Source organism: Chrysochloris asiatica, unplaced genomic scaffold (assembly GCF_000296735.1).
Source record: "Chrysochloris asiatica unplaced genomic scaffold, ChrAsi1.0 scaffold00100, whole genome shotgun sequence".
Taxonomy (NCBI): domain Eukaryota; kingdom Metazoa; phylum Chordata; class Mammalia; order Afrosoricida; family Chrysochloridae; genus Chrysochloris; species Chrysochloris asiatica.
The window spans coordinates 10,189,380-10,215,766 of record NW_006408618.1 but is presented as its reverse complement, the minus strand read 5'-3'; the positions used below and the strand labels follow the sequence as shown (position 1 = coordinate 10,215,766).

Sequence of the window (26,387 nt, the reverse complement as noted above, 5' to 3'; positions counted from 1 at the left end):
TAAAATAATAATAATAGCAACAACAACAAAAAAGAATGAGTAAGTCCAAAGAAAGCCTAAACGTTATACGGGACACCATGAAGAGGAATAATTTACAGGTCATCAGAATTATAGACAAGAAAGAGACAACAGGAAGCACAGAAGAAACTGTCGAAGAGTTACTGGAATAAAACTTTCCTAACATCATGAAAGATGAGAACATATGCATACAAGAAGCTAAACAGACCCCAAAAATGATAGATCCCAAAAGGAAATCACCAAGACATATTATCATCAAACTTTCCAAAACCAAAGACAAGGAAAGAATTGTAAGAACAGCTTGGGGAAAACGCAAAGTTACCTACAGAGGAGAAGAACCAGTAAGACGGAGGTCTGATTTTTCAGTAGAAACCATACAGGCAAGAAGGCAATGAGATAACACATTCTTATATCTGAAAGAAAAAGACTCTCAACCAAGGATCATATACCCAGTAAAGCTGTCCCTAAAATACAAGAGGGAAATCAGGACATTTCTAGATAAACCAAAGTTAAAGGAATTTGTAATGACCAGATCAACTTTACAAAAAAAGTAAAGGGTTTTCTTTTGATTGAGAACAAACTTTTTTGTTGTTGTTATGTGCCATGGAGTCGGTTCCGACTCATAGTAACACTGTGCAGGGTTCCCGAGGCTGTAAATCTTTACGGGAGCAAAAAACCTCATCTTTCTCCCATGGAACAGCTGGTAGTTTTGAACTTCTGACCTTGTGGTTCGCAGCCCAATTCGTAACCACTACGCTACCAGAGCTCCTTCAATCCAGATATAGAACTATTTACAGTAAAACAAACCCACAAGGCTTGAAAATAGGGAGACAGAGACATCATTTTATACTGAAGTGAACTACAAAGTAAAAAGGAGTAGTATAGATACAGAACTTCAAAATGGCAAGGAAGTCAGGTAATTTCAAGAAAAAACAGTCTGAAATAGGGGGAAAATAATAAATTACAAGCGACCTCAAAGAAAATTAATATACCTGCCCATCAATAATAAAAAGAGAAAAATAAGATTTAGTAAAATTAACACAATAAAAATGCAAACAAAAACAAAATCTAAACAAAATGAACTTAGTGCAGATTATGTGAAGCAAAGAAACCAGTAGCACCACAAAAAAACACATAGCAAAATTAGAGCAATCAATTATACCTATTGATAATTACAATGAATGTAAATGGATTAAACACACCAGTCTACAGAGAGAGCAGAAAAGAAAACACTAGACTTCAATATGCCATCTACAAGAGACATATCAAAAAGATGGAGACAGTCTAAATGCCCATCAAAAGAAGATTGGTTAAACAAACTTTTGTTTGTATAGACACAATGGAATACAATGAAACATTGAAAATTAAAGATAAATCTGTGAAATACCTCACAACATGGATGAACTTGGAGGACAGACAAAAACGCGCAAACATTGTATAAGAACAATATTGCAAAAAGTTAAGAAAAGATTTTCTTGATAAAAGAAATAATCTATGATGTTTACAAGGGAGGGGAGGGGAGGATTACTCATGGGCTAGAGAGTAGACACATATGAACATGGGTGACAAGGCAGGCAATATACAATAAGAAGGAAGCAAGTGGAGGAAAGATGAAGGCATGCGGGAGACACAGGGAAGAAAGCAATAGTTAAAGTGAATACAGGTGAATAGTGTTAACTGTTGGTTGTTGTTGTGGTTGTTAAGTGCTGCAGAATTGGTTCCGTCCCATGGCAACCCTGGCACAGGGTTTCTGAGTAGCAATTCACATTAAATGTTAAATAAATAAATCTTGATGCTATAGAGTAAGTCTTCTCATCTTGTTTTTCCCCCCTATCTTTGGCATTTTAATTTCCATATGAATTTTAGAATTAACTTGTCAACTTTTTGGGAAATAAAACTTAACTGGAGTCCTTATTTTGAAGAGAACTTAGAGATAACACTGAGTCTTTTAATGGAATAACCTAAACCTACCTACTGCCACTCAGTCGATTCCAACTTATACCAATCCTGTACAGAGTTTCGGAGACTGTAAATCTTTATGGAAGCAGAAAGCTGTATCTTTCTCCCACAGAGTGGCTGGTGAGTTTGAACTGCAGACTTTGTAGCTAGCACTCCAGTGCTCATCTTAAAACGCCATCAAGGCTCTGATTATGGTATAGGCCTCCATTTATTTAAGTCTTTCTAAATATCTTTCAATTATGATTTATAGTTTTCTGTGTAGAAATCCTGCACATCCTCCATTGTACTTTCTCATAGATATTTGTGATCCTGTGATGCTACAATATGTGAACATTTAATAGTGTTCATTTTCTATTTGTTGCTGGTATATGGAAATACAATCCATTTTTTATATTTGTTTCTACATGTAGGCAACCTATTTTCTTAACTACATAAAGACTTTCATAAAAATAGAAACTTTATCTTATGTTGTTGTTGTTGTTAAGTGCCGTCGAGTCGGTTCCGACACATAGCGACCCCGTACGGGGTTTCCGAGGGTGTAAATCCTTACGGGAGTAGAAAGCCTCATCTTTCTCCCGCGGAGCGGCTGGTAGTTTCGAACTGCTGACTTTAAGGTTCGCAGCCCGATTCGTAACCACTACGCTACCAGAGCTACTTTATCTTATACCTCCTTTTTATTCTTAGGGGGCTGGCAAAGAACCTCACATATACAACAATTACACAAAGGCTTGACAGTAGGAAATTTTGCCTGAAGACAAATCACTAGCAGATAAAAATAGAACAGAATAATGCTCGAAGTTAAGATCACACTGGCAAGTAAAGAAGACTGGCTCTAGAAGTAGCTTTTCTCCCTCAAATATTATGGGTAATATAGTGTAGTGCTAATTTAAGAAATCTACTCCTAAAATGACCATAGACAGCCAGGAGTCAGGATGGCTACTATACATGTTGCCAAGAACAGAAGTAGAATATTGGCTCTGGACCAGATACCTTTGCTACCTCATCTTAGTTTTTTGGGGGGACCAGTACCTGAACCCCTGTAGATATTTGACACTTCATTACCTAGTTCTCTTTTCTGTAGTACTGTAATCATTCTCCAGACATTGACTGTACTTCCTCATACTCCACTGACTTTTGTGGGTCAATGCTTGAAAAGGTCAGGCATTATTATTATAGATAAGTGTTAAAGGCAGCCATCAGCATAACATTACAAATAATGAAAGCAAAAGAGTTTAAAGAAGGTGACTCTGTGCCAGTTCAATTCACATGAAACTTGCTTGTGAAATATAAAAAAGCTGTAAAAAACGTTACACTCAAACAGGTTTGTAGTAAGTTAGACCCATACCTAACCTGGTTTTAACACATGCCAAGTAATAAGTACAGTGGAAATAAGATGAGAGAAACATATGGCTTCTCCACGTACGACTCCTTAGAGAAATTTTGGTGGAGGATTCTGTGTTCCATTTAGGAAGTAAAAAGAAATGGAGAAAAGGGCAAAAAACAAAAAGCCACAACCAAAAAAAAAAATATCCTGATTTTCAAAATGTAAGCCACATCACAAAATATACATATTGCTTAACATACAAACAATAAACAATTTTATCTGTCAAAAAAATGAAGATGACTCAAGATCTATGGCTCATACAAGATACAGAAAGTACCAAGAAGCAAAGCACTTCCCAATTCTAAAATTCCTTTATTATTTTAGTTCACTACAATTATCCTATGTTCCTTAAGATGATATGACTGGTCTAATAATCTAAACATCCACTGGTAAGCATGAAAAAACACAAAACAGCATATATTTCACAGTAAATAGGAAAAAGAGTTGATTTAATATTAACATTAATTTCTATGTTGTTGTTGTTATGTGCCATGGAGTCAGTTCTGACTCATAGAGACCCTGCACAGGGTATCCGAGGCTATAAATCTTTACAGTAGAAGCAGAAAGCCTCATCTTTCTCCTGTGAAATAGCTGGTAGTTTCGAACTGCAGACCCTAAGGTTACCAGCCCGGTTCACACGCTACCAGAACTCCTTTGCGCTCCTTTAGTGTATAACAAATCAGGACTCCTGGTGTGGTATTGTAGGATCAGCACTGGGCTTTAAACCAAAAGGTCAGCAGTTCAAATCCACCAGCTGCTCTTCAGAAACCCTATCCAGGGTCACTATGATTTGGAATCAACTTAAAGGTACTTAACAACAACAATAACAAATCAAGTGTGGTTTCTTTAATTTCTCTCCTGTGTTAACCCACTCCAACCACAGTCTTGAATGTAACTCACATGGCATATGCAAAATAGCTGAGTTAAATTAGCCTGATCTGATGTCACAAATATACTGTACAAGACAACAAAAGTAGTTATATAAACACGATGCAATCAAACTATTCAATACTCTAAGACTCTCAGAGCTTCAACAATATCACTTAACGCTCTTTCAAAATTTAAGAGTCCACAAACAACACATCATCCAAACTACCTAGGACTGAAATGCAATCAACATATTGGTGCACAGATAAATTCTGTCTCTGTAAAAGAAGTTTGCTTTCAAAAATGTGACAAAAAATAGGAGCTTTCTAATTACCCCTCACTTTTAGTTAACAAGCTACTGATTTCAGTAACAGGAAATACAACATTATTTTACTGTCCATAAAGTACCCGGGAAAATGCTGAAATGAATTTCTTACCCAGTTTCGTGGTGCCCTCTGGTGGGTATTCAGGAAACTGACCCTCAGAAGGGACGCTCACAGTTCTCCTCAGGCACCGTCCTTTGTTGGAATCTGTCTGCTGTTCATGTCCCCCCTCCACAGGTATCTAGTCACCAAAGAAAGAAATGAAACTTAATGATAAATTACCCATAACAATTTTCTTCTTAAATGATGTTTTCAGTTAATGAAGCCAAAAGTGTGTAATCAACAAAGTTTAAAAAAAAGGCAGAAACAAAGTACTTATATGAATAAGACATTACCAACCCCTTTTCAGGAAGCTTTTTAAAACAAAACTGAAAGATCAGGAAAGGTGAGTATGCAAATTACATTCCTGACCTACCCAGGTATGTTTCTGCTTTAGGAACTCAGAAAACAAAACACTCACACAAAAATAAAAGGTACTTTTATATCAGAAACTGGCAGATAAGTTCCAACTTCACCCAGTGTTCAAATAAGAAAATGGAAATAAAAATGGATCCAAAGTATTTAGCTCCCAAAGTTTCTAAAAAGCAGGCTTTGTAAGACAAAGGTAGTTAAATCACCCAAATTTCTTTCAATTTTAGAACCAAGCACTACAGTTAACAAAACACATTTTCAGTGGAACCTTACGGAGATAATTATATGAAAGACCTATTTTCTTCCAAGAATAATTACCTTTAAAACCTTAAACATTATTTTTTGGCATAGTTTCATGACCCTGTATCACCTGTTGTCCGTATATGTGGTATGAATGGTATTTAAGATCTCTAATGCCAAAAATGGAGTTCTGGTGTTGAACTGTGGGATAAAGCACTGGCCCACAAGGTCATTTCATCTGCTGGGTCAGCGGTTCAAACTCACAGCCACTCCTTAGAAACCCTATACAGAGTTGCTATGAGTCTGAACTGACTTGACAGCACTTAACAATAACAACAACGCCCAAAACATTTTAAATAACGCAGCAGGTTTATCATTGTAAAGCAGTGGGATAGCTCTAAGTTTCTTTATTGGTAAAGAGCAAAGACGTCCCCCCATGAGATTTTACTAGCAATCTTTACTGGAGTAAGACAGTCACATTGTAAATAGCTTGGGTAAAATGTCAGTTGCTATTGTTTTTATGTGCTCACTCCTATCAATCCGGTATAGGGTTTCTGAGGTACAGCTGAGGTCTAATGGTTATCCTCCAGCACCACATTTTTAATGCTAATTTCAAATTCCTAAGGATTCAATTTTTAAAAAGATTCAAAATTCAATATAAATGTGCATTATAACAGGTGTCAACATTATCCCATTTTTACAAAGGAGGAATGATTTAGTTATCCAAATTAAGAGAATGAGTACATATCACATCAACGAATTCTGCAAATAGGGGACAGATATAGGCTTAAATGCATCTGCCTTTTCCTTTGCCTCAGTAATCCAATACCTATGGCTGGGGTCAAGCAGATAATAGCAAGGGAAATTTTCCCTGCGTTACTGAGAATCTGAGGAGCACATTTCTAATGTCTCTCTAAGGACTGGAAAGTTTCACACTCCCTGCAGGGGTAAAAATTCCCATTTCTGCATTGCTATAATTATGGTTACCATTTGTATATTAACAAATTAAATGTCACAATTATGGCTAGTGTGTACACATTCAGAAAGTGAAGGGTAATATGGCCACTGTTATCTCTATTCAGTTATCAACACTTCAGCTTATAAAAGTAAGCTGAGGCAAATTATAGCATCAATAATGACATGAACTCTTTTCAAAAGTACTATGTAACACAAAGCTTTAAAACCATTATCGAAGTCATCCATCCCCTTCCATGATGGAAATCATCCTAGCTCTGCTTAAATAATTCAAAGGGTAGCACCAAGAGGTTACATGACCCCTTCTTGTTGAAGACGACAAAAACACATACAATAGAATGAGAATGGAGGTAAATTTTGGGGGGGAAATTGTTTGGATCTTTGCGGAAAAATTAGTTGAATTTAAGTAAACATACTAATATGGTGATAATTTTAAAAATTGACACATATTTAGAATATTAAAGCCATAAAAAATGGGCAGTGATGGCTCAGCAAAATTTTCACCTTTCCTGCAGATGTGGTGCTGTACAATCAGGACTGGATTGCTAACTGTAAGGTTGACAGTTCAAACCCACCAGTCACTCCATGGAAATCCTATACAGGGTTGCTAAGAGTCAGAACTGACTTGAAGGCACTTAACAACAGCAATTTGCAAGTGATCCAATTTTGAGTCTAAGTCAATGTCACTAAGCATAGCTACCAACTATCTTGTCAGTGGAGACTTATGTGCTGCTCAACAGTTTTCAATGGAGTGTCCAAAGTAAAACACTAGAAAGAAAGGCCTGGCAAAAATCAACCAATGAAAACTCGATGGTTCACAATGGTCTAAGCGCCATAAGTGACCATATGGATTATACAAGCCTTGACCACATTCTGTGCCACTGTGCATGGGATCACCTGAGTTGGGGTCAGCTGGACTGCAGCTAACGACAAACCATCAAGAAAAAAGATGGTACTCAGGATATAAATGTCAATTTGCAATGAAGAACTTAAAGAAAAAGATTTTACTTTTACAACTCTACAGATTGCTTCTTAGCAAAAATATTTTTGAAACCACATACTCATTTATATTCTTTATAATTACAGAGATCATATTTCAAGTACTTTTAAATGAACTGAAGTTCACAAGTCTTAGTACACAGATGAAGAGAATCTACTTTAGAAACTTAGTTTTAGAAGAGTGCTTTTCTTCAATGCAACCTTAAATTAGTGCTGTTGTTGTTGTTAAGTCTAGTCAGATCCAACTCACAGAGACCTTGTGTAACAGGTTTTCCGAGACTGTAAATCTTTACAGGAGTAGAAAGCTTCATCTTTCTCCCGTGGTGCAGCTAGTGGGCTCTAGCCACCACCCTTATGGTTTGCAGTCCAGTGATTATACTCCAGAAACCCCATGTTCCCTATTTAGTGCACTAGCTCACAATTACTTGCTTATATGGAATTGTTCATTAAAAACAACCAAAAAAAAAACAAAAAATACTCCAAATACTAAGAGAATTTTTTTGGTAAGTTGGTAAACCTCTTTGACTTTGCTTCTGAGTTCTCTTTCATCATTATGGGGTGGAGGGGCAATCAAACACGTTAATTTCATAGCATTTTAGATGAAGAAAGTGAACGATAATAAGGAATAACTGACTTCTCATGTTTCTGTGACAAATTAATAAAAAGGTCAAACTGGATCTCTGGCTCACAGTCCTCCATGTTAGTTCAAAGATCCCTTACAGTGGAAGACCAATGTGCATGAAGAAATCAAGTTACTCAAAAAACATGTTGTTGTTGTTAAGTGCCATTGAGTTAGTTACAACTCATAGCCACCATGGAGCTGCTGATGGGTTTGAACTGCCAACCTTGTGTTTGCAGTCCAGTGCTTGTCCTACAGGATTCCAGAAAAATTATACACATGTATATATAAAACATACCCAATACATTTCCTCTTGTTTATGATTATATGGAACTTAATTTCTATTTCTATCTGAGCACATACAGACTGAACAGGTAATAAGTATAAGAGATCAATATAATTATACGAATTAGTATGTGTGTTTTTTTAAATGTCCTTCTTGCTTATTTATTTTCCAAAAAAGCAGCTTAGGTCTCATTATCCTTACAAAGTCCTCAACTTTCTTATGGCAGTAGTCTTCAAAGCAAGTGTGGTCTCATGTCCAGCAGCATAGCATCCCCCTCTACATGCCTACTGAACCAGAAAGTTGACCAAGAGGGGCAATGTGGAGTGTGGGGGTATAGAGAGTAAGTGTGATGAAGGACCGCAATCTTTTTAACAAGCTTCCCAAGAAATACTGATGCTCCCTAAAAGTTAAAATCCTTTGCATTAATATATTGTCTTCTTTTTATGAGGCAAAATGTCTCAAAAGTATCATCTATAGCAGTAGTATGCTGCAAATTATATTCTCCTAGAGAAGCACTGTAGGATAAAAGCACTGGCCCACAAGGTCAGTGGTTCAAACTCAGCAGTCACTCCTCAGAAACCCCATACAGGGTCACTATGATTCAGAACTGACTGTTGCACTTAACAGCAACAACAGGGAAGCTTTGAAGGAGCCTTGGTGGTGCCATGGCAAAGTGCTTTGACTACTAACCATAAATGTGGCAGTTCAAACCTAGCAGTCACTCCACAGGAAAAAGAAGTGGCAGTCAGCTTCTGTAAAGATTACAGCCTTGGAAACCATTTGGGACAGTTCTATCATGTCCTGTATGGTAACTATGAGTTAAATTGACTCAGTGGTAATGGGAGAATGGAAAGAAGGGAGTCTTAAAAACTAACAATTCCTAGGTATCACTCCTACACATTGAGTTAACTGGCTAGAATGTGGTCTGGCTACTGGGATTTTTAACAGCTCCCCAGATGACTCAAACGTGTACACAAAGTTGAAGACCGCTGATCTATGCTGTGGACCACTAGCTCTATTCACTTGTTAGCTCTCGACTACCAGTTCTAACTAAAGAGAGACAGATACATCACTTAGCTTTACTCAATTTGTGTTTCTGAGGTATGATCACACTGATATTCCTACTGTCATGAACTGAACTGCATATTCTCCCCAAAATATGTGTCGACAAGGCTGTGTAGTGGTTTAGCAGTTACATGATGATGCAATCATCTGTCATGACACGATCAATCAGTTGTAAGGGAATTAGGTGGGCTGAAGCATGTTACTCAGGTCACAGTCTTGATCAGATGTAAAGGAGAGTTTCCCCAGGGGGGTAGCCTGCATCACCTTTATTTTACAAGAGATTACAAGGAGAAAGAAACAAGCAGAGAAGAAGGGCCTTCAGTACTACCCAAGAAAGAAGAAATGGGAGTGGAATGTGTCCTTTGGCTCTACAGTCCCTGCATTGAGAACCTCCTAGACCTAGGGGAAGATTGAAGCCAAGCTATGAGGGCCTCTCTAAGGAACTCCACACCCACAGATGCTAAAATCCCTAAACTGTAAGAGAAGAAATGTTTGTGAAAGCCATCAATTTGTGGTATTTCTGCTATAGCAGCACTAGATAACTACGACACCCAGGACATTAAGGTTTTAAAGAAGCATGGTCAGGAATCCATCACTGCCTAGTATGGCCACTATTACTCTGTTACCAACACTTCAGCTGCTCTTGGAAAATTCTGTGTCCTGAATGCGCACAGCCCAGTGGATGGCAGAAGACTCACAGGTGTTCTGCTCAGCAGATTCCAGTTCCTTCAGCTGCAGAGTTCTCTCCTCTGCCTGCTTGGCTCAGCGGGACTACCGTCTTCGGCTTGGACTCCAGATTGCCGCACCACAGTTGGCAAATGGTATGCAGGCACACAGCCAGGACAGTAGTGATGGGTACAGTCGTAGGCTGCCTACTGTCTAGTATGTGAAAACAGTTACCTCATATATATGGCCCAGTTATATTGCTATACAGCAGAAAGGACAGTCACAACTGGTACCAAAGTCCCTTTTTCAAATGACTACAACAGTCTCTTCAATAGTATCTGCCCATGGATTCTAATCCCTTAAACCTACTCATTACATAGTTACCAGAATGGTTTCTCTAAAATGGAGTCATCATCAGGTCATTCTGAAGCTTAAACTCCTTAAGTGGCTCCTCTTTGTCTCTCGTTGTCACTGTTATTTTCCATCTCACTGTGAGCTAGTAGTGGCTGACAAAGGCAGGGTGGTATATGTGTGTGTCTCTTATACAAGGCTTCTAAAACTCTTCTGCAAACAAAGGTTCTTCTGCTAAAAGACAGTTTAAAAACTACTGGCCTACAGAGAAAACCCCAAGCTCGTTAACAGAGTATACCAGTTCTTTTACATTCTAGTCAATGTTGGGAGTGCCCAGCTTCAGAATTAATACTCTAGGAACACTAATTTGTTTGCATTTCCCTAATATAGCCCCTATTTTGTAGTTCAGTATCTTTGCTTATTCTGTTACACTGAAATGTTTTCCCTCATTTTCTTTTCTATCTTATGCCTTCCAAATTAACTCCTATTAGGACAGGCATTACCCCTTTCTTCCCTCTCTACCAATCCCAGAATTAGACACATATCCTTTGTTGTTGTTAAGGTTCCAACTCATGGCAACCCTACAAAGGCTTTCCAAGGAGCAGCTAGTAGGTTTGGCCCTCTAACCTTACAGTCAGCAGTCCAGTGCTTATCCTACAGTAGAACTCCTTTAGGCTTCTCCAATAACATCTTTCTCTATCACTGTATTCATCACAGTGTAATTGCTCAATTACAAAACTGATTCCATGTAAATTAGCAACTTGTATCTTACCTGTCAATTCCCAAATTTTGAAATAGCTCCAGTGAATGTATGAATGTTTGAAAAGTAGACATGGAGGTCATTTTAGGAAAGGAAAAAGGACAGTATCAGCCAACAAGTTGGTAAGCCTGAGATGTACTTGGGGAAAGGTAGCAATTTCGTAGAGCCTCGTAAAAGAAAGACAGGTGATAGAACACCAAAAATAATTTCTGATCAAGCTGGGTAAATCTAAATACCAGATCATGCCTAATTCAGAGAATACTGGGAAGCCACCATTCAAGCTTTTAGATCCTTCCTATTACTCCCTCTTCTAATGTTGCTGTTGTTATGTGCTGTGGAGTCGGTTCCAACTCATAGCGACCCTGTACAGGGTTTCTGACGCTGTAAATCTTTACAGGAGCAAAAAGCCTCATCTTTCTCCCGCAGAACAGCTGGTAGTTTCGAACTGCTGACCTTGCGGTTCGCAGCCCAATTCATAACCACCACGCTACCAGAACTCAGAGCTCCTTTCTGACTCTTCTAATACATTTTATATATTAGTATTCATTGCATATAACTGATCAAATCCTTTCTTGAGCTTTCTTTGGTAATTCCGTATTGTTAATATCATGTTTGAACGCCTAGTGTGGTTCTGTAGGATAAGCACTGGACTGCAAACCAAAACATCGGCAGTTCAAACCTACCATATGTTCCTCGGAAACCTTACACAGGGTTACTATGAGTCAGAATTGAGAACAGTAACAAAAAGAAGTATCATATTCACAACATATTTAGAGCAAGAGGTTTTTGTTTGTATTTTTAGGGTTTTGTTTGTTTGTTTCTTTTTTATAACAAATGGAGTTCATTCTTTTACTCTGGATAGTTTAACTTATCCTATCTATCAAATGCCATTGCTTAATTACTTATCAGATTCCATAGTTAAACTAACAGGAGAGAGAGAAGAATGGTGTTTCATTCTTTGTAACCCCCAACAGAGTTGAGTTCTCACACAGCACCACCTTATAAGAGGGGTCTTCAGAATTTTGTGGGAAAATGGAATGAGAAGATAATGGTGTTTTAAAATGCATTTTTTGAAGCCCCCTCACATATCTGATGTACAGCTTGAAAGTCATTCTGAATGAAATATGCATGGGTAATTTAACACAAAACAAATAATGGTTGATTTTAACTGTTTGGACAAAGCCTAACTGCTATTCTCAGATTTTCATCAATATATCTGAATACAAATACTACCTTTCAAAGGCAAGGGGAAAAAATGAATTGCTTCATTACTGCCTTGCAGTCTATGAATTACTATCCAGCTTTAAAAACTGTGAAATGCAGGAAGTAGAGAACGCTTTTTAAAAAATACGGAACCAAATTTAGAGATGGCCTGTTATTTCAAGAGAAAGAAACTCAAAACTTCAGGTTTTTTTTTTTTTTTTCCTTTTCTTTTTATTGTGAATTGAATGAAGGTTTACAGAGTAGACCATCAGGTTCATATTCAACAAATCCTATACTTTGCTTAATTACATGGTTGCAGCACTCTCCTCCATGAACCAACAGTTAACAGTATTTATTTACTTTCATTCACTTTATTTATTGCATTCCTCCATGTCTCCTGCTACTTTCATCTTTCCTCTGCTAACGTCCTTCTTGTTGTATATTGCCTGCCTCATCATCTGTGTTGACATGTGTCTGCCCTCTAACTCCTGAATAATTTTTCCTTTTCCCCCATAACCATCATAGCTTATTTCTTTTATCTAGAAAACCCTGTGTTATTATTATTATTTTTAATCTTTTTACAAAACATTGGTTTCATACAATATTTGTCCTTTGGTAATTGACTACTTTCACTCAGCAAAATGTCCTCCAGGTTCAACAATGTTTTAAGGTGTTTCACAGACTCATCATTATTCACTGTTTTGAAGTATTCCACTGTGTGTATGTACCAAACTTTGTTTACCCAGTCTTCTATTGATAAATACTTAAATACTTAGGCTGTCTCCATCTTTCTGATATGTCTCCTGTAGACAACATCTTGAAGGATTTTGTTTACTTATCCCTTCTGCTCTCTATGTCTCTCTTGTTTTTCTTTTCTTTTCTTTTTTTTTTGCTGCAACTGATATAGCACTGTGAGCTAATGTGTTGGACTGCAAAGTCTGTTTAAACTGCAAGGTCAGTGGTTAAAGCTTACCAGTTGCTCCTCGGAAACCTTATACAGGGTCCTTATGGGTCAGAATCGACTTCACAGCATTTATCAACAACATTCTGCAACTAAGCACACTAATGAAAACTTGTAATCCAACCACTTCATGCCTTTGTAATAGCCCATTTTTAATAGCCAATGTCTGAACTATTCATCCCTATCAACCCAGTACACTGAGGAAACAAGGGTGTTCCCTGATTTGAAGAATCCTTCCATTCCAGCTGGAATTTTGAATAACTACATTCAGTGGCGAAAGTCAGTAGTAGGTATTTACACTTTTTCTCAGTATCAGACATCTTTATCTTCTTTGGTTCGAATTCTGGTAAACTAGCCATCCAAGCTTGGTCAAGTGGGTACTAGAGTTGTACACACACTTCCCTGCACGTCAGACTGCCTGGCCATTGCACTCTCAGGCCTTGCTCCTTGGGGCTAGGTCAGTGTCCATGAACTCAGGAGTTCATACATGTTACTAAACATCAGACCAGCCAGCCCTTCCTCTTCTCTCTCCCATCTCAAGGTCAATGGGTGCCAATGGAACATGGCAAAACTCAGCCCATGTCTTCATTGCTGCATTTCCCTTGCATCTACTCACAACTAGACCCAGGTGGTCACTAGTGAGCATATTCTACTTCCATGGGTTCCCTCCGAGTTTCAGTCCAAAAAGGAGACTGTCCCTGATGAGCTGCCTTTTCTTTCCAAGATGCTTTTTTATTTTCACATTGGCTGCACATCAAAGGGGTTAATGATTGCCTTCTCTACCACTTCCTTCAACTTCTTATTTTATAGTTTACTGTTGTTGTTAGGTGCCTTCGAGTTGGTTCTAACTCATAATGACCCAATATACAACAGAGCTAAACATTGCTGGTCCTGCTGCCATTCTCAAAATCTTTCCTGTGTTTGAGCCCACTGTTGCAGCCACTGCATCAATCCAACTCATTGACAGACTCCCTCTTTGTCTCTGATCCTCTGCTTTACCAAGTATGATGTCCTTCTATAAGGTCTGGTCTCCCCGATGACATGTCTAAAGTATGTGAGTTGAAGTCTCTAAGTAGATTCTCTAGCTTACTTATCCTTATCTCTTGAAAATAAAATGGAATAATTTTGGCCTCCTCATTCTCTTTGAACTGGGTTGGTGCCAAGCCAGCTGGGGCCTTTCCTGGCACCCAGGCAAAAAAATATATTTCATAACACATAGGCAATGTCTACTTGGCACGATTTGCATGAAGCAATTTACTGAACCAATGAGTCATTTCTCAAGGTGATACTCCTGGCAGACATCACTTTCAGCATTCTGCCCAGATCTATTCTTTTGCTACATTCCCAAATTGGTAATTGGTGCATTTAACACTCTTCCCATGAATATCCGCCAAACAGACGTTTTCCCATTTCTGACAGGAAGCACGCAGTTAAAGAGAGAACATTAAAAGATCGCATACACTGACTTTATATATGAGTGATACTAAACTAATATAATCCTCCCACAATCCAACAGTGCCTGGCTAAAGATACCGTTTAAATCCTTACAGAGCCCTCATAATTGAGCTTTTTAACACATCAATACACAGCCCCCACCATTAATTGATTAGAGTTTAAAACAGACTTTTAAGGTAATTTTAGCAGAAAATCCTTAACATCTCATTTCAAGGAATTTTAAATTGTTGAATGCAAAATTCCAAGGATAGCAGTTATACCTTCAAAAAAGTATAATGAAAGGTAGAAGAATGATAGCATATTCTGGTACTTCCATTTAGAAAAATAATTAAAAGGGTTTCTAATCTTTCTCCTGCAATGAAATTAACAGTCTATTAAATTGATCATTTGAGTACCAGGTGTAGCAATAGATTAACATTTTCTTTTCCTAGAGGCTTAATTCCATTTTCATAATTTATTAATAACAATCATCTGTCTCAGTGTGCTAAACTGTTTTTTAAGCTTATCATGTTTCATCATGTCTTATCTGGTTTGTCTTGCAATGAATAGCTACACGATCAACTCAGTTACTTTTCTAAGAAATAAATTTCAAGGTAGTACTGCCCTGTTAAATACCTTATGATCCTGATCATTTTCAGAATAAAGTGCAAAAATTTTAGCATGGCCTTCAAAGCTCCTTATCACCCACTTTTTGCCAGCTCTTCACCCTTCTAGTATAAATCATGTCCCAAAGACTCATAACATTTTGCAGTTTGTCAAAAAGAAATACGATATTTCTTGACTTCGTATCTTTATATATGAAGAGACTTCAAAATGTTCTAGGAAAAATTCCATTATCTATGAATTCTTTAAAGCCCCCTCGTATACATGAAATGTCCTTTTCCTCTTTACCTATTTGGTGAACTTTCATTTATTTGTCTCTTAAGACATGACCCAAGTATAATTTTCATTGCAAAACCGTGTTTTTGTTTGTTTGTGTCACTCTTCACTTGTCTTAGTTATCTAGTGCTGCTATCACACAAATACCACAAGTGGATGCTTTCACCAGTAAAATGGATTCTCTCACAGTTCAGGAGGCTAAGCCCAAATTCCGAGTAATGGCTCTAGGGGCAGGCTTGCTCTTTGTCAGCTCTGGAGAAAGGTCCTGTCTTCTTTCAGCATCTGTGGACTCAACATTCTTTGGAGGCCTCCATAACGTCTTGTCTTCAATCTTTCTCCAGATATAGGTGTTTCACAGTGCTGGAGCCCTAGGTCCAAAGGTGTACTCCACTCTTGGCTTCTCTTTTGTGGTAGTAGTAGCTCTGTCTTCTCTGCTCATGTTTCTCTCCTTTTATCTTACAAGACATTAAAGGTGTTGCATGCCACACCCCTGAGAAACTCTCTTACATCAAATCAAGTCCTAATAAGATTAAGGGTGGTATGTATACCCTACCGTGGGCATCCTGGATTTGCACTAGTGTAGTGGTCAGCAGTTCAAACCCACCAACTGCTCATTGGAAATCCTACATAGGATTGCTATGAGTTAGAACTGACCTGACAGCACTTAATAAAAACTATTCCACCTTTAATCCCCTAAGGGATTTATCACATCAGATCATATCATGGGGGATCATTATATAACTGCCAAACCACAGAGAATCACAGCTTAGCTGAAACATACTGTGTGTGTGTGCGGAGAGGGGGACACAATTCAATTAATGACCGCTGTCCATGCCATTAACAACTGCAGGCATTATTTCAGCTAATCATTCAAAAAATTCATGGAGAAATTGCAATGAAAGACAATGGAATTTTTCCTTAAACTTTCTGAAGCCTTCTGTCATTACTGATCATACATTTTAATTTACCTCAGTTCCCCCAACAAAGCTGCATCTTCATGACCAATATACTAAAGACAGAATTACTTATTTAATTATGGAAAAAGCACCATATGGACTATTTTCCTTCTCTTTTTATTATCCAATTTTAGAAAATACAAAGAATTAACTCTCATTTTCTGAGTAAATATAGAAAAAGTAAGATGGAAGAGCAGTGTCATCTCCTCTCTAACTTATGTTAATGGAAATGGACATTCAGAAATCAAAATTTATAAATTGACTTTTTCAATATTCACTCAACAAATAAGAACTTTTCTAATCACCGGGGGATATGGTATTGAACAAAATAGATGAATTCCCTGCCCTAAAGCTTGTATTCTAGTGGTAGAAGACAGACAATAAACAAGCCAAATTAATTATGTTACATTTTAGTAGGAGCATTGTAGCAGAGTACATTCAAGGCAGGTATGTAGATCAGAAGTTCTGGATAAAGAAGGGAAAGAGTTAAAATTTTTAAATAGGATGGCCAAGGTAGACTTTATAGAACAGGTGATACATAAGCAAAGACTTGAAGGAGGTAAGAAAGTAAGCCATGCAGATATCTGAGAAAAGAATACTCCAGGTGAAGAAACAGCAAGGCTAAGGCCATGACTGCCTGATATGCTCAAGGAATAGTATGGAAACCAGCAGAGCTGGAATGTAGTGAGTTTTGGGGGTGAAGTTTTAGGATAGTAATGGAGATAACCTCTGGGAGAAATCTAGAAAGGAAGAATTGCGGTGGGGGGGGGGGCAGTTTCAGTCTTGGACATATAGAAGATAGTTATTACATATTCAAGTGAATATGTGTAATAGGCAGATGGAGATATGAATCCAGAAGTGAGAGGTATATAGGCTTGAGAGAAAATTAGGAAACATCAGCATTCCTGATGATAATTTAAAGTGATGAGATTGGGTGAGATTTCTGAGGAACATGTTAAGCACTCCTATCTAGCTGAACTCAATCCTTCATGGCACTAGCGTACGATTATGACACTGGCAGCCTTTTAGGCTTATCTATAGCTTATCATTTATAAAACCTCCATTTTCATAAATACAACTTATCAAAATGCAAATAAATTTAAAACAACTCTATTTTAGGAATTGAGTTAGAAAAGGGAAGTAGTTTTTCTTAGCAATATCCATCTCACCTCCTTCTCCTTGTTAAGCAACACTAACTGGCTGTCTGTAAGTATGCAATACTTCCGCTCCCATGTTGTTGTCTCAGTGTAGGGTGACTGACCACAAGACAGACGGTGGGTAGGTGGCCCTTTCACATCTGTGTGATAAAAGAAAAAAAAGACAATTATTTATCATGCTTCTAAAGTAGTATTCCAAATGTAGGATTCTTTAAAAGCAAATTAAGGGGGTAAATCTAAACATGAATCCCCAGTGGTCAACTGAAAACCTAAGCTTCATCTTAATAAATGCCATTATATACAGAAGAAGGAGACACTGGCCCTACAATCTACAAAGAAGGCTGAAAGACTCTAGAAAAAAGTTAACACAAACTTGACACAGAAATCACCGGAGTGCATGCACTAAAATAATGGGAAGTTGCTTCAAGACTAAACCAGTTATCATTTCAAATAAAGAGGTGGGGGTACGAGAGAGAATGAACAAAAGCTATAACCTCTAGTCTTCTGGAGGAAGATGATATTACATGTAACATGACCCAGTAGTCAAAGTGTGCACTTACTGGTTGTTGTTGTTGTTATGTGCCATCGAGTCGGTTCCGACCCATAGCGACCCTGTATAGGCCATGCCTTTTAAATGGCTTTCTTTCTAGTCACTTGCAAGAAATAGAAAATTTTCAACTATTGCACCGTATTACCACTAGAGGCCAGTAAGAGCTTAAAAACATCTACAATAATATTCTTCACATAGACATGTAAATTTATTTGGATTGCCATAACCTCCTGTCTACTAGAGATGAAGGTGTAAAATGTCTCAACTCATCAAAAATGTCTCATTTCCTTATAAAATACATGGTTACTAATATCTCTGCTACTTTAAAATTTTTTGTGTGGAATATTCACTCAACTGTTGTGAAATATATGAGCCATGGTGAAACATAGATCACATCTTAATTTTAAGTACACATTAGACCCATTACAGAAGGCTTTTTTCAAAATTCAATATATATTTAAAAGTTCTTTAGCCACTAAGGACTAATTCCTCTTAAGAACGTAAAGGGAAGGATTATTTTAAATACATTATTAATACTGTTCAGTTATTATACAAGAACAATTTAAACTGAAATAATAAGGTTACAAAAAGGCATCCATGAAAGTTTTAAACCATGATAAGATTTAATGAGAACTATTAATCATAGTTTGTTGTTAAGTACCTTTGAATCTGTTCCAACTCACAGTGACCTGTGTAAGATTTCTTTTTATCTTTGCAGGAGCAGAAAGCTTCATCTTTCTACTGTGGTAAGGCTGGTGGGCTCGAACCACAGACCTTGTGATTTACAGTCTAATGATTATCATATGAAAGAACAGTGCTCTCTATCATAATAAGCATATTCAATCTATTGGTGATGGCTGTGTACCGTGGAGTCAGTTCCGACTCATAGCGACCCTGTACAGGGTAGTTTCCGAGGCTGTAAATCTTTACGGGAGCAAAACGCCTCATCTTTCTCCCGCGGAACAGCTGGTAGTTTCGAACTGCTGACCTTGTGGTTCACAGCCCGATTCGTAACACCACTACACTGCACTTATTATTATTGCCTTCTATGAATTTTTGTATCTTCTGCCAGGGAGATGAGAGGTATTGCTGGTATTGACTTCAAAGAAATCCAAATTATTTCCTAAGCATTTTATATTATATTTGTCCAAATATGCATGAATTACGTAGAAAGTAGTAACAAGTCAGCAATTAGGGCTGTTAGGTATAAGTTTCTTTTAAAAATTGCTTCGTTATTTCTTCTGGCTTAACCTGCTTTCTTCTCTAAAAGTCTGTCTGAAGTTGTTGCTGCTTTGCATGTTTTGGGGAGCTTAAAATAGAATTGAAGATCCAAGGACCAATTTGTGACTAAGGCCTGGCTGGATATGTAACTAATTCTTACAAGTTCTGTTTCCTTTCCTTTTCCCCCTCCATCATTTTTCTGCCTGGTACCACTGTAAGATAAGCCCAGAATGGTAATGGCAGTTTAAGCCCATAAACCACTCAAAGGTTAAAAGATGAGACTTCCTGCTCCCGTAAAGATTTACAGCCCTGGGAACCCAGTACAGGGTCAATATGAGTTGGAATTAACTTAATGGCAGTGGTTTAGCTTGAGTCTTGGTGTGGCGCTGTAAGATTAAAGCATCAGATCACAAAGTCAGCATGTGAACCACAAGGTCGGTGGTTCAAACCCACCAGCTGCTCCTCAAAAATCCTATACAAGGTCACTGAGTCAGAACCGACTTGACAGCCCTTAAAAACAATTGCACAGGACACTAACTCTGCTGCCTCTGTAACTTCTCCATTCCACACCATGTATCCCACCAAATTCTCTCAGTGTTCTAAGCAGCTTTAGCTATCTGTTACAAATGCATCTTAAATAAAGAAACTGACACTTAATATTTTTGACAAATGTAGGTTATTCTTGTCTACACTTACAAGCCATGTCAAAAGCCATGATTTTCTTCACATGATGTGGACATACAATGGGAAAGCTTTTTGCTATTAATTGTTGTTGTTAAGTGCCGTCGAGTCGGTTCTGACCCATAGCGAGCCTGTACAGGGTTTCCGAGGGTATAAATCTTTACTGGAGTAGAAAGCCTCATCTTTCTCCCACGGAGCAGCTGGTAGTTTCGAACCACTGACCTTAAGGTTCGCAGCCCGATTCGTAACCACTACGCTACCAGAGCTCCTTTTTGCTATAATAGAGGCCCTATTTTTAGAGTCAAACACCAAGACCACTTCAACAGAAAGGGATACACCCACTTTAAGTGGAAATGTGGAAGTTTTGTGGCCTAGACAAGTTTTTATTCATATGACTAACTTTTTGGCTTAAGTTAACATTCATGACCTAAGAACTTACTCTAGGTTTAATTTGAATATTAGTCTGATATGTTCTAAGAATACACTGATAGACCAAATCAACCCATCCATAAACATTAAGAATATAAGATTCTAAATTTATAGCATAACCCACCTATCCTGACAAGGTATAAATTAGTGTCTACACTGAATACCTTGAGTAAAACTCTTAAAGTCTCCCTCTCTAAAGCTCTCCTTTTGACTAATCCGAGCTTTGTTCCTACTTTCTTTATAAGCAGTTGTCATTATTTCTGACCCGTGGTAACTCCATTTGCACCATGGTAGAATGTACTCCATGGGGTTTTCAAAGGATCATTTTTCAGAAGCAGACTGCCAGACCTTTCTGAGACACTGCTGGATGGACTCCAACCTCCAACTTTTTGGTTCATAGCCAGCACCTCCCAAGGACTCCAGTTTTTCCAAGGTATTGTGAAAATAAGACAAAGCTTCATGCTTTGGGACTTCCAAGTCACCCTTCCCAGTGCTAAAAGTGGGATGAAATCTTTAGGTATAATACTTCTATATTTTACCACATTTATTCAATCTAAATGCTGAGCAAATAATCTGCAATGCTAGATAATATGATTATATGGCATTAAGACTGGAGGAAGACTCATTAAAAACCTGCAATATGCAGATGATGCAACCTTGATTGCTGAAAGCCAAGAAGACTTCAGACACTTATTGATGAAGACCAAAGACCCTCAGCCTTTAGTATACGTTGCATCTCAAAATACAAACAAAAATCCTCACCACTGGACCAATAAATAACACCATGATAAATGAAAAGATTGAAGTTGTCAAAGATTTCATTTGGCTTGGATCCACTAACAACACTCATGGAAGCAGCAATAAAGAAATTAAGTGAAATATTGCAATAGGCAAATTTGCTACACAAGATCTCTTTAAAGTGTTCAAAAGCAAAGATGTTAGTTTGAGGACTAAGGTGTGCCTGACCCAAGCCATGGTATTTTTAATAGCTTCCTATGCGTGTGAAAGTTGAAGAATGACTGAAGAAGACCATAGAAGAATTGATAAATTTGAGTTATCGTGTTGGAGAATAATATTAAAAGTATCATGGACTGCCAGAGAACAAACAAATCTGTGCTGGAAGAAGTTCAGTCAGAATGCTCTTTACAAGCCAGGATGGGGAGACTTCTCTCATACTTGGACGTATTATCAGGAAGGATTGGTCCCTGGAGTTCTTCATGCTTGGTAAAATGGAGGGTAAGAGAAAAAGAGGAGAGACGCCCACCTCCACCCCACAATGAAATAGACTGGCACAGTGGCAGAGATAGGCTCAAACGTAACAATTGTGAGGTTGGCTCAGGACCGGGCAGTTTTTCATTCTACTGTGCATAATGTTGCTATGAGTTGGAACCAACGCGACAGCGCCTAACAACAACAACTCCTATATTTTAAAAAATGTTGTTGAAATTGAGACACTGATTAACCATTCAATAATTTTTATGTTGTTGTTAGGTGCAGTTGAGTTGTTATGACTCATAACGACTCTGCACGAAAGAATGAAGCACTGCCTGGTCCTGGGCCAACCTCACAATCGCTGTTACACTTGAGCTCATGGGTGCTTCCACTGTGCCAATCCATGTCATTAGGGGTTTTCCTCTTTTTCTCTGACCCTCTACTTTACCAAATAGGATATCCTTCCCCAGTGATTGCTCCCTCATGACAATATGTCCGAAGTATGAAAGATGATGTCTGGCCATCCTGGCTTCCAAGGAACACTCTGGCTACACTTGTAGTCCATGGTACCATCAATATTCTCCAACACCATAAAGAAAACAAAATAATTTTTATAGCTTATGGTTTGTTGGTTGTGTTTGTTTGCTTGCTTTTTAAATTTTATTTTACCATCTAATCCCCATTTCACATGATTTTTTTTTTTTAATAGTGCATACCAAGAAAGAAAACAAGAGAAGAAATGAATGGGGGTTTGGTGATGGTCTTTTTAGCACATTTAGACTAAAAATTTGAAATAATTTTAAGTAAGAAGATAAATTGAGACTTTTAAATAACCTGCAGATTTATTATCTCAGGCTATCGAGTCCTTATTTCCATGGCTGACTGAAAGTTAATAGTACCCCTGTAAGACCTGTATACTGGGACTATATTAATTGGACAATGTCAGATTTTTGCAGTTTTCCCTTACTGATTTAAACCAAAATGTGTGGTGCTGTGAGCTAATGCATTAGACTGCAAAGTCGTTTGAGCTGCAAGGTCAGTGGCTCAAACTCACCAGTTGCTCCTTGGAAACCCTATACAGGGTCTCTATAGGTCGGAATTAACTCAAAGGCACTTAACAGCAACATACATATATTGGTTTATATATATACATACATACATGTATACATAGCTGGTGTGGCACTGTGGACTAATGTGTCAGACTTCAAAGTCGTCTGAACTGCAAGATGGTGGTTCAAGCTCACCACCTGCTCCTTGGAAACCCTATACAGGATCGCTATGGGTCGGAATAGACTCGACGGCACTTAATAACAACATGTGTGTGTGTGTGTATTTGTTGTGTTATGTGCCGTGGAGTCAGTTCTGACTCACAGTAACCCTGTATAGGGTTTCCGAGGCTGTAAATCTTTACGGGAGCAGAAAGCCTCATCTTTCTCCCACGGAACAGCTGGTAGTTTCCAACTGCTGACTCTGCGGTTTGCAGCCCGATTCGCAACCACTAAGCTACCAGATGTGTGTGTGTGTGTGTGTGTGTGTGTGTGTGTGTGTGTGTGTGTGAAATCAGTAATTTTCAGCTTTTTCAGTTTTAGTTTCAATATGGTAAATATTGATAGATATAACCCACATAAACAAAAAAAGTGTGTGTGTGTGTGTGTATATATGTATGTATGTATGTATCTCCAGTAACTTCTAACTTGTGACTTCTAATACTTGTAAGTCTCTAAAATTCACTAGTGAAAAGGGTAACTTAGAATTACAGAGAAGAATCTTAGTTGCAAAATTATAAACAAAACAATTAGATTTGCTCTATCCCATTCCTATGAGGATGCAGACAGTAATGGAATGATGGCTTCATTGTGAAAATGGAATAGCTTTGGAAACATTAACAAGAATCAGAGGTTACCCAATGTATCACTTTGTAAAGTCCTTCCCTAACATTGGATTTTGTTCCATAGATGTGCTGCTCTCACAGTTTTTGTTATCAGGATCCCTTTAGATTTTATTGAGGACCTGAAAGAGCTTTTGTTTATGTGGGTTATATCTATCAATATTTATCATATTTAAATTAAAACTGAGAAAGCTAAAAATTACTAATTCATTTAAAAGCAAATATAGCAAGCCCATTTTGTGTTAACATAACATATTTTTTAATGAAATGTAACTATTTTCAAGAAAAATTTTACTGAGAAGAGTGACATTGTTTAACACTTTTGTAAATCTTTTTAATGTTTGGCTGAATCAAGGACAGCTGGATTCCTACATCTGTTTCTACATTCAATCTGTTGCTTTTTTGGTTGAAATGTATGAAGAAAATCTGAAGTCACACAGATATGTCAAAGAGAAAAAGGTGTATTTTAACAGCATTTTCAGATAATTGTAGATATTCTTCTCTAGTTCTATACCAAAACCTGACAAGCAGTAGCTTCTTAAAAGTTAGTGCAATGGGAATCCCCAAACCTACAATACATTAGAGATCCATGAACAACTTACTTTTCGTAAATACATCAATACTGTCTGCTTAAGAGCTAGTGTAATTGCCATCAACTAAGTCATTGTCTTTTATTTTAAAGTATGGAAAGGGAAGACATCTGAAATAAAAGTTACCATATATAAAGTTTAATTTTACCTATTTTATTCCTTCATTGTCTTTCCATCCTTGGTTTTCTATCAAAATGTCAGAAAGTAGCTGTTGTTTTCAGAGCAAACAAAAAAATTTCTTAGACCACCCAAACACTAAAATGACTGACTGTTAACTTGTCCTTACATGATGACAATGAGCTTTCTGGATAACAAATTATACTACAGTACCAATGGCACTTAACAACAACAACCTGCTCTGTCATGGACCAGAAGGAACCCAGGTGGTGCTGTGAGTTAGGTGTTGGGCTGCTAACTGCAAGGCCAGCAATTTAACCCCTCCAGTCTTCCATGGGAGAACGAAGAAGCTTTCTGTCCCCAAAAAGATTTTCAATCTTGAAAACCCTATACAGGATCACTATTGGAATCGACTCAGTGGCTTAAGTTTGGTTTAGGCTTTATTGGTTATCACAGGACAGTATGAGTTATCTGATATTAATGTAGTAAATTCCTTGAGGCATGACTTAAAGAGTAGACAATAAAAGTGTTTGATAAAGGTAACACTTCTCTTTGGAGCAATGCTCATTTTGATTTTGGTGTTATTTATTGCCTAAGTATTTTAAGAACTTGGGTAAGCATGGGAAGCAATCCCTATGGGGGTTCTACCTTGCTTCTCTTCTTTCTATCACTACTTCCTAGTCAACAGTATACCTGAACATCTCTTACCTGGAAGAAGAATATGAAATACTCAAAGCAAAATGATTATATATTTAGCCCTTTTCTTAAACAGATATTGTATTCTTTCAATCCCAGATCTCACCCTTATATCATTCACCATGATGTTGAATTACTAATTTACCAAAACTCAAGATTATTTTTGTGTTTCATCTTCCTGTTACTGGTAGAAAAATGAACTACACTAAGAATTAATCTGAAATACCATCTAGTGAACATTCCTTTTGTTATATTTAGTATCTCTTCCTAAATTAATACACACCCACGCTTGCCTCTTTTTAAATTCAATTTCATCACTTTCCTTTAGGGGCAGTTGCTGTGGGGGAAGAATTGAAGCTTTTAAAGAAATGAAATTCTTACTGGCAAAGGGAAAGAAGGGGGAAGTGAATAGTTTTCCACTATTGAAAGATCAGTTTTTGAGCTTTTAGCAAGTGATTACATAGCCAGCCAACACTGTGACATTGTCTCTCTACCTGAAAAAAGAAAGTAGACTGCGTTAAAAAATAAAATTGTCAGGAGTCTGCCAGCCTTAAAAATCATTAATAGCTCAACCTCTTTCCACCGCAGTTAAATATGCCTGTTTTCTGATCGGTTCAAATCACAAATCATTGAGGCTATAGTGAAAATTATCAAGAAAATAATAATGTTGTTGTTACGTTCCATTGAGTCGGTTCCAACCCATAGCTCGTTTCTTAGGAGCAGCTGGTGAGCTTGAACCACCAACCCTGCAGTTAGAACCAACTTTGCAGTCTAGTGCATTAACCCATAGCACCACACCAGGACTCCTAGACTTCTCCAAACAACACTCTCAGCAGTCAGTTGTCACTGGTAAGTCGACAACATCAGCTCTGCCCTTACACAACTTAGCTGACTTATATTAGGATTGAAAATCCTTTCTATTTATCACAACTTACTGCCCCAAGTGAACACCCACTGCCATCAAGTCGACTGAAACTCATAGCAACCCTATACAGGGTTTCCAAGACTGTAAATCCAATCTTTATGGAAGCAGACAGCCTCATCTTTCTCCTACAAAGCAGCTGGTAGTTTTGAGTCAGCAGCCTTGCAATTAGCTGTGCCACGCTGATGGCACAGGGCTCCCTGACCTCAAGTGAATGTTGTTATTGTTGTTTAGTGTCACTGAGTAGGTTCCGACTCATAGAAACCCTGTATACCACTTCTGAGGAGCAGCTGATTGGGTTTGAACCACTGATCTTTCAGTTAGCAGTCCAGTGTTCATCCTACAGCACCACCAGGACTCCAAGTAATTTTGTGTTGTTATTCTAGATCATAACTGTGAGATAAAGCATTGGACTGAAATGCTGGTTTGAACCACAAGGTTAATGGCTCAAACTCACGAGGTGCTCCTTGGAAACCCTATACAGGGT

General features: G+C 37.8%; 1 protein-coding gene across 2 annotated transcripts in view; it reads right to left on the bottom strand.

Moving 5' to 3' along the window:
* The window catches only part of RASAL2 (RAS protein activator like 2), a 450,535-nt gene that overhangs the window by 221,799 nt on the left and 202,349 nt on the right, over positions 1-26,387 (bottom strand). For both annotated transcript variants that reach the window (XM_006867078.1, XM_006867077.1), the window contains exons 2-3: positions 17,607-17,734; positions 4,666-4,792 (exon numbers count right to left, since the gene is read on the bottom strand). In XM_006867078.1, the coding sequence (XP_006867140.1) occupies positions 4,666-4,792; positions 17,607-17,734 (255 nt within the window). The remainder of the gene's footprint in view (positions 1-4,665; positions 4,793-17,606; positions 17,735-26,387) is intronic.